General features: G+C 41.3%; 1 protein-coding gene across 1 annotated transcript; it reads right to left on the minus strand.

The window, feature by feature from the left end:
* Positions 1 to 265: 265 nt before the first annotated feature.
* LOC148787216 (uncharacterized) lies at positions 266 to 5,483 on the minus strand. The gene is made up of 3 exons (XM_088883532.1): positions 4,425 to 5,483; positions 3,099 to 4,370; positions 266 to 2,065 (listed from the first exon to the last, which is right to left on the minus strand). Exons 1-3 carry the CDS (start codon positions 5,481 to 5,483, stop codon positions 266 to 268), a joined length of 4,131 nt encoding a protein of 1,376 aa, XP_088739658.1.
* Positions 5,484 to 9,569: the final 4,086 nt, after the last annotated feature.

Here is a 9,569-nt window from a genome sequence, read left to right on the forward strand (position 1 = left end):
TTGCGAGCTATGTCGTCCAAGGTTGTTTGTTGTGGCGTCGGAGGTGGTGGTGATGGTCGATAGCGGCGAAGGGTGTCTTGAGCGGCAGCGGCGATTTTGCTGAAAGAAGAAAAAATCTGTTTTTCATCCATCCAAATAGAATTGAATAAAATTTTGCAAAAACTAAAATTAAACGAAAGAGGAGAGGAGAGGATAGGGATTTCATGGGTTGCCTCCCATGCAGCGCTTTTCTTTAACGTCTTTGGCTAGACGAAGAGAAATTCGTTTAGGTGATTGCGGGATCCACAAGTTGAATTTTTTCGACTGTTGATGTTTGAAATCCCTCGTAGAAAGGTTTGAGCCGATGTCCATTCACCTTGAATACCTTTTGAGTCGTGGGGCTCTTGATTTCGACTGCACCATGAGGAAAAATATTAGTAACAATAAAAGGTCCAATCCAACGAGAACGCAACTTACCAGGAAATAACTTGAGTTTAGAATGAAAAAGGAGAACTTTTTGTCCGACAACGAACTCTTTTCGAGATATGGTGCGATCATGGAATGCTTTTGCTCTTTCCTTGTAGATTTTTGAATTTTCGTAAGCATCATTCCGTAATTCTTCGAGCTCTTGTATTTGCAACTTTCTTTGCTCTCCCGCTTCGTCCATTGACGAGTTGAATTGCTTGATCGCCCAATACGCCCTATGCTCAAGTTCGACAGGGAGGTGACAAGATTTACCATAAACCAAACGATAAGGGGACATACCTATGGGTGTTTTGTATGCCGTACGATAAGCCCAAAGTGCATCATCCAAGCGTGTACTCCAATCCTTTCGGTTAGGATTCACCGTTTTCTCGAGTATGGACTTGATCTCTCGATTGGAGACTTTCGCTTGACCATTCGTTTGGGGATGGTAGGCGGTCGAGATTCGATGCGTGATGTTGTATTTCTTAAACAATGCACCGACTACCTTGTTGCAGAAGTGTGTCCCTCGGTCGCTTATAATTGCTCGTGGCATACCAAACCTAGAGAATATGTTAGCCTTGACAAATTCCACAACAGTTTTAGCATCATCGACACGAGTGGCCTTTGCCTCTACCCATTTAGACACATAATCTACTCCTAAAATGATGTAAGTCTTGCCAAAAGAAGATGGGAAGGGGCCCATATAGTCGATCCCCCACACATCAAATACTTCGCACACAAGTATTGGGGAAAGGGGCATTTGATTACGATGGCCAAGATTACCTACTTTTTGGCAATTTTCACAAGATTTACAAAATAGATATGCATCCTTAAACATATTTGGCCAAAACAAGCCGCATTCTAGTACCTTTCGTGCTGTTCTTTTTGGTCCAAAATGGCCTCCACATGCATATGAATGGCAAAACTCAAGAATAGAGGGGATTTCAGTTTCAGGAACGCACCTTCGAATGATTTGATCCGAGCAAAATTTCCATAAGTAAGGTTCATCCCACACATAATGTTTGGCATCATTTTTGATTTTATCCTTTCGTGCTCTAGTTAAATCTCGTGGTAAGACACCAATGACTAAGAAATTAACAATATCAGCGTACCATGGGGTGATTCCTTGAATGGTGTGGAGATGTTCGTCCGGGAATTCGTCGTTTAGAGGTGGTGGGTTTTCGTCGGTGACCAATCGGCTAAGATGGTCGGCTACGAGGTTCTCCGCCCCTTTCTTGTCTTTGATCGTTAGATTGAATTCTTGCAGCAGCAGTATCCATCTTATCAATCGTGGTTTTGCCTCTTTCTTTGACAACAGGTATCTCAACGCTGCATGGTCAGAATACACAACAACTTTAGTTCCAAGTAAATAGTGGCGAAATTTTTCTAAAGCAAAAACAATAGCCAAAAGTTCTTTTTCCGTTGTCGTGTAATTGCTTTGAGCGCTATCCAACATCCGTGATGCGTAGTATATCACGTGGGAATCTTTTCCAATCTTTTGGCCTAGGACAACCCCGATGGCGTGATTACTAGCGTCACACATTATCTCAAAAGGATGATTCCAGTCAGGTGGACGAATCACCGGTGCAGACGTTAGGGAATCCTTTAACTTGTCAAAGGCCTTCACGCACTCTTCATCAAATGTGAAAGTGACGTCTTTTTGCAGCCGCGCACACAGTGGTTGGGCGATTTTCGAAAAGTCCTTTATAAACCGTCGATAGAATCCTGCATGTCCAAGAAAAGAACGAATCTCCCGCACGCTAGCGGGGTAAGGTAAAGATTTTATGACGTCTATTTTAGACTTATCTACTTCTATCCCCTTAGAAGACACGATATGTCCTAGAATTAAACCTTGATCGACCATGAAATGGCATTTTTCATAATTTAGAACGAGGTTTTTTTCTATGCACCTTTCAAGTACTTTAGTCAATTTTTCCAAACAATCTTCAAATGAGTTTCCGTAGACGGTAAAATCGTCCATAAAAACTTCAATAAAGTGTTCAACAAAGTCGGAAAAAATACTAACCATACATCTTTGGAAGGTAGCGGGTGCGTTGCAAAGACCAAAGGGCATTCTTCTATAGGCGAAGGTTCCGAATGGGCATGTGAATGTTGTTTTCTCTTGATCTTCCGGTGCCACTAGAATTTGATGGAAACCTGAGTATCCATCAAGACAACAATAGTGAGATTGACCGGCTAATCTTTCTAACATTTGATCTATAAATGGAAGTGGAAAATGGTCTTTTCTCGTGGCGGCATTAAGCTTTCTATAGTCAATACAAAACTCGCCACCCGTTTTGAACACGTGTGGGTACTAAATTTCCAACAGAATTTTCGATTACGGTAATACATGTTTTCTTAGGTACTACTTGAATTGGACTTACCCATTCGCTGTCAGAAATTGGAAAGATCATACCTGCATCGAGAAGTTTCAAAATTTCTTTCTTTACTACCTCCATCATCAAGGGGTTCAACCGGCGTTGTGCTTCCCTTGAAGGTTTTGTGCCTTCCTCTAGGAGTATTCTATGCATGCAAGTCGAAGGGCTTAAACCTTTAATGTCGGCAATGGTCCATCCAATGGCTTCTCGAAATTCGCGAAGCACCCGGATAAGTTTTTCCTCCTCAAGATCGATGAGCTTGCTTGAGATGATCACCGGTAGTGTTTTGTTCTCCCCCAAGAATGCGTACTTGAGGTGTTTTGGTAACTCCTTTAATTCCAATGCGGGTGCCTGTAATATAGAGGGAACAATTTTAGTGTGAGAATGCGGTAATTCGATGAAAGCAGTTTTAGTAGGTAAAATTCGAAGGGAGTCGAGCTCAAAAACGGTGTCACCGATGTTTGGATCTATGATCATCTTTTCCTCCAAAATTTTTGCTTTCTCCAACGTGAGGCTTTCGTCTAATGCATATTTCACATGGTCCTCGCTGCTTATTGCTATGGAATCCTGCACAAAAGGGTCAAAAATATCTACAAGAAGAGCGGTGGGTAAGTCAGTTGGATACCTCATGGATTCATAGATGTTGAATCTTATGATTTCACCATCGAATTCCATAGTGAGACTTCCACTATGCACATCGATTTTTGTTCTAGCCGTCTTGAGGAATGGTCTTCCGAGTAGGATTGATGTGGAGTTGGGGGAGTTGTCTTCCCTCATATCCAATACGTAGAAATCAGCAGGAAATACTAATTCATTTACCTGTACGAGAACATCCTCCAAGACTCCTTCCGGGTAGACTACAGATCGGTCTGCGAGTTGGATGACTACCCCCGTTTCCTTTAAAGGACCAACTTTCAAAGACTCAAAAATGGTTAGTGGCATAACATTTATAGATGCTCCAAGATCGCACATAGCCTTCTTGATTCCAATCATGCCAATTTTACAAGGTATGGAGAACGTACCTGGGTCCTTACATTTTGGGGGTAGTTTTCGTTGGAGAATTGCAGAGACGTTCTCCCCCATACTTACCCGTTCGTTTCCCTTGAGTTTTCCTTTGCTAGTGCATAATTCTTTGAGAAATTTCGCGTATCGGGGTATTTGCTTGATGGCATCGAGTAAAGGGATGTTTACCTCTACTTTGCGGAATGTCTCAAAAATCTCTTTTTCTTCCTCTTCCTTCTTCGCTTTGGTGAATCTCTCTGGGAAGGGTGGTCTAGTTACCAAAGGCTTCGGATGATCCACTTCGTGTTCGGTTTGTTCTTGTTGGACCTCAATTTCCTTTTCCGGTTTTCTTTCCGCATCGTGCCCACGTTTTGTGTTATCTTCCTTCACATGTTCCTGCAGTTCTTTTCCACTACGAAGCGTAATAGCACTAGCATTTTGTCTAGGGTTAATAACAGATTGAGAAGGTAGCTTACCTTGGGACTCGAGCTTACCAACAGACGACGCCAATTGACTGATTTGAGATTCTAGATTTTGAATGCTCGTCTGAGTCTGTTGTTGGAATTGTTGTGTCTGTTGTTGGAATTGTTGGAAGTTCGCCTGGGTCTGTTGCTGAAATTGTTGTGTGTTGGTCACTAACGCTTTCATCATGTCTTCGAGGGATGTGTTGGGCGTGGGGTTAGGTTGTGGAGGTGGTCGGTATTGAGGTTTTTGAAAGTGTTGGTTGCCGTAACTCAGATTCGGGTGGTCCCTCCATCCGGGGTTGTATGTTTTGGAGAAAGGATCATATCTTCGCTGTTGTTGTCCGGCGAATCCTCCTATGGCGTCGGCATGTTCGGTAGTTGATTCTTGAAGAGTTGGGCACATGTCGGTAGCGTGCCCCGTTAAGGTGCAAATACCACACGCTTTGACTTGCTGGTAAGTATCTGCAACAACTTTTTCAACAACAGTTGTTAGTTGACTTAAACGTTCTTCAAGATTACTTACCTCGTTGCTCTTCCTAGGTGGATCATCATGTCTAACACCAAATTGTTGCGTGTTGGACGCCATAGTCGAGATTAGTTTACGCGCCTCGGTGGGGGTTTTGTCGAACAGTGCTCCACCACTTGCCGCATCTATCAGTTTTCTATCTATATTTGATAGACCTTCATAGAAATACTGGATCAACAGGTGGTTCGGGATTTGATGGTGGGGGAAACTCTCCACTAGTCGATTGAATCTTTCCCAATATTCAAAAAGACTTTCTCCCGCGAATTGTCGAATTCCGCTGATCTCCTTCCGGATTGTTGTGGCACTTGAGGCAGGGAAGTATTTCTCAAGGAACTGTTTTTTGAGATCGTTCCATCTTGTAATGGATCCTGAAGGTAGGAGATACAACCAATCTTTCGCTTGATCGGCGAGAGAGAAGGGGAATGCTCTCAATTTGACTTGTTCCTCGCTTATGCCTTGTGGTCGCATTCCGGAACACACCACATGGAATTCCTTCAGATGCTTATGTGGATCTTCACCTGCGAGACCACGGAAGGTAGGAAGTAAATGAATTAATCCAGATTTGAGTTCAAAATCTACCTCTAAGTCGGGGTATTCAATGCACAGTGGCTGCTGGTTTAGATCGGGTGACGTCATGTCATTGATCGATCTTTCAGGGATCAAAGCCATTGTCTATTCTTCGGATTCGCTTACGGATTCTTCAAACTCAAAAGTTGGGTCTTCTTTGTCTTTGTATGGAGTGGATGTTCCTTCCAGTTGTTGCTTAGTCTCCTGACGAAGCCTTCGTGCGGTCTTTTCGATTTCGGGGTCGTATACCAATTCACCTGTACGAGAAGACCTTGGCATTAATGGTGATAAAAATCAAGTAACTAAAAATAAAGAAATATACTTAAAAACGCCAATCCCCGGCAACGGCGCCAAAATTTGATGAGTGTCGAAGTCACCAAAAATAATTCCTACTACACTTGTGAAAGTGGGAGTAGGGTCGATCCACAGAGATTGGCTTTAAGTTGATTTTTTTGAGAAAATAGAAAATAATGGGGGGAAGGTTGTGATAAATAGAAGTGATCAAAAACTAAATAATTAAAAATACCTGATAGAGATATGAGAGAGAGATTTCTCGGTTAAGGCTAGGATTATGCTTGATTCTCGTGAGTTGATCATTGATGCAAGAATAACACATGTATGGACAAATAAACCAGTTATGGTCGTTGGTACGACCTAACAACCTCACCTTTCCTTACCTTTTCGTTAGCCAAGGTACGACCGTTGGCTAGATCTCTAATTAACAGACAACCTTGGGAACGTCCACAAGATTTAATCTATTAACAGCATTAAGAATTAGAAAGGCCTGATTCTAATCAACAAACTCCTACGAGGACAATTCGTTTAAACTAGATCATGCATTCCCCATAACATAATTAAATACTGTGACATAACTAATCATGCTACGTTGCCACTAAGTATTGAACTAAATAAACAATTACACGGATTTATAAAGTTCAATTAGCTAAGCAAACCTTCTTGATAATGAACAACCGGCCGAATCATTCATAAATCAGATGCTTGTAATTAAAGCACAGAGAATAACATGAATATTTGCTTGAGAAGTGTAGAACGCAGATTAGATCTCACAACATAATGGGAATCAAGCAATCACCATACCTTAACCAGGAAATAAGGAATTTAGCCGGACATATTAATGGAAGAACACACTAGAAAGTGGAATTCCATTAATTCCGGTAGTAAAATAAAATAAAAGAGAAGAGATGAACAGAGAATTCTATAGAGTTCTAAGATAAAAACTGAATGTCTTCTAATGAAGAGATCCCCCCTATTTATAATAAAAGTTCCCTACCAATCTAGACGTAGTGGGGGGATAGATATGTGATAAACTCTAAAAAGGTAAAAAGATTACAAAAGATAAGCTTAAAAGAATCCTTTCTAAATCTAAACACTTGATTCCTTTATCTCTTAGGAGAATCGTTCGTGCTTATCCTTATCCCGAGTTGACTACTCCATTAAGCGTGGGCACGCTTTGTCAATTCTGCAGAAACGTCCTTGTAATCTTCCTTTTTGCTGAATATGCAATAAAATCACATAATTAGGGATATTTTGGCTTAAAAAAGGAGGATTAAATTGCTATAAAATCATTATAATTGCAGAGTTATCACATCCAAGGAAAGTTGGCTACGACAAATAAACCATGGCTTGCTCACCTTGGCACATGTATCCTATGCAATGAAGGAATGACAGAGACACATGCACATTTATTCTTCCAATGCAGATTTAGTCGAAGATGTCTCACAGAAATTCGAAGAACGATACGATTCCCGTGGCCCAATAGAGAGTGGAAAGATGACATTACATGGGCTTCACAGAGATGGAGGGGTAAACACATCATCAACAAGTCTTATAGAGCACTACTTGCTGCATGTGTATACCACATTTGGAAGGAAAGAAACCTGAGACGATTCGATCACACCGAGAGGACGCCTACTACCATAGCATTACTGATCATTGAGGACATTAGACTGCGAATCCATAGCATCCCACTATCTAGATCAGTCAGTACACGTGCTTTATTTCGATTATGGCGAATCCCTTGGCCTGTCGAGGGATAAACCATTTGGTGATCATATTGTTGTACTGTACCAAATTTACTCAATGAAAATTACTTTTACCGGTAGACCAACGTTTGGGTCAAGTTTCGTAGAATTCTATGAACGTTCAATATTTAGCTGTTTTGCACGATTTATTAAAGAAATTTTGTTTTCATTTTTACACTAACTTGTAATTATCATTACGCTTAGTAAATGTACCAATACATGGGTCTACACCAACCTTTGGGTCAAGTTTCGTGGAATTCAGCATCCCACTATCTAGATCAGTCAATACACATGCTTTATTTCGATTATAGTGAATCCCTTGGCCTGTTGAGGGATAAACCATTTGGTGACGACATTGTTGTACTGTACCAATTTTACTCAATGAAACTTACTTTTACCGAAAAGAAAAAGTTTCGTGGAATTCTATGAACGTTCAATATTTAGCTGTTTTGCACGATTTTATTAAAGCAAGTTCGTTTCCCTTTTACACTAACTTGTAGTTATTGTTACGCTTAGCAAATTACCACACAAATGCATGGGACTAGACCTAGGTTTGGTTCCAGTTTCGTGGAATTCTGAGAACATTAAAAATTTAGCTGTTTTGCATGATTTTATTAAAGCAAGTTCGTTTTCCTTATACACTAACTTGTATTTATTATTAATTTTTGTAAATTTACAACACAAATGCATGGGTGTAGACCAACGTTTGGGTCAAGTTTCGTCGAATTCTAAGAACGTTCAAAATTTAGCTATTTTGCACGATTTTTTTTTGGGTAAGAGTAATTTTCATCAAAAAAAGAGAAGTATAGTACAACAGTGTCCCTCATTAGGCATTTCCCTCGACAGGCCAAAGGATACGCCACAGTCTATACAAGGCACATGTGCTAATAGAGCTAGGTTGCTTAATACTGAGTATACGTTGCCGAACATCTTCTACTATTAAGTTGGCCACTACACTCGGGGGCCTCTCCTCGTGCTCAAAACGTCTCAGGTTCCTCTCCCTCCAAATATGGTATACACACGATCCAAGCAGGCATCGGTAGGATATATTGATGATGTGCTTCCCACGCCATTTTCTTGCACCCCATTCAACATCTCTGACCTAATCCCTATTAGGCCACTGGAATCGTACAATGCGCCGAATACTACTGAGGCATCTTCTACTAAATCTGCAGTGGAAAAACAGGTGGTTATGTGACTCCACCATGTCTTCATTGCACAGCACGCAGCACCCAAGATGGGAAAGCCATGGTTTATCCGTCGTTGCGAGCTTCTCCAGGATAGCTAGCCAAAGGATAAACAAATGTCGCGGGATTTTCAAAGAACCCGAAAGTAGTGAAATCCAACCTACTTTCGATCCTGCTGGTATCATAGCCCGATAGAACTCTTGGGTAGTGGGTTTCCCACTCGAACCCTTCCATATAATACGATCTATACCCCCATGGATCCGAGGCAGCACGTGCGTAATCTCCACGCATTCCATGTCCGTGATCAATGGCCAGTGCCAATGGCCTTCACAGATAACCGAGCTCAACATGGTAGACTCATGCAATCCCAGACTGTTGGGTCCCCGCGGAAATCTGTCAAGGAGGGGCCCAAGGTGATGCCATGGATCCTTGCATAAGAAAAACTCACTCCCATCACCAATACGATATTCCACCACTGAGCGTAACCAGCCTCTCAACCGCAAAATTTTTCTCCTTCCCCATGGCCCACGATTCTCTGGGATATGTTTTGCATGATTTTATTAAAGCAAGTTCTTTTTCCTTTTACACTAACTTGTTGTTATTATTACGCTTAGCAAATTTACCACACAAATGCATGTGTCTAGGCCTACGTTTGGGTCAAGTTTCGTGGAATTCTGAGAACGTTCAAAATTTAGCTGTTTTGCTCGGTTTTATTTTTTGGGTAAATGTAAATTTCATTAATATAAGTAATGGTACAGTACAACATGTATTCTTCAATTGGTTTCTCCCTCAACCCAAGGGATACGCCATAATCTATACAGTGCTCGTGTACTGATTGTTTAAGGTAAATTGATACTAAGAATCCTGTGTTTGACATCATCAGTGATCAGGATGCTCAAAGTGGCTGGTGTCCTCTTAGTGTGTTCAAATCTCCTCAAATTCCTTTCCCTCCATATGTG

Source organism: Sesamum indicum, linkage group LG8, assembly GCF_026168435.1.
Source record: "Sesamum indicum cultivar Baizhima isolate 11 linkage group LG8, ASM2616843v1, whole genome shotgun sequence".
Taxonomy (NCBI): Eukaryota; Viridiplantae; Streptophyta; class Magnoliopsida; order Lamiales; family Pedaliaceae; genus Sesamum; species Sesamum indicum.

Excerpts from the sequence above, each read along its gene's own strand:
- LOC148787216 (XM_088883532.1), bottom strand. The coding sequence starts at position 5,483 with ATGGCTTTGATCCCTGAAAGATCGATCAATGACATGACGTCACCCGAT. Across the intron at positions 4,371-4,424 it reads AATTTCAGCAACAGACCCAG|ACGAGCATTCAAAATCTAGA; the intron begins GCGAACTTCCAA and ends CAACAGACTCAG. Across the intron at positions 2,066-3,098 it reads GGGAGAACAAAACACTACCG|GCCTTTGACAAGTTAAAGGA; the intron begins GTGATCATCTCA and ends GAGTGCGTGAAG.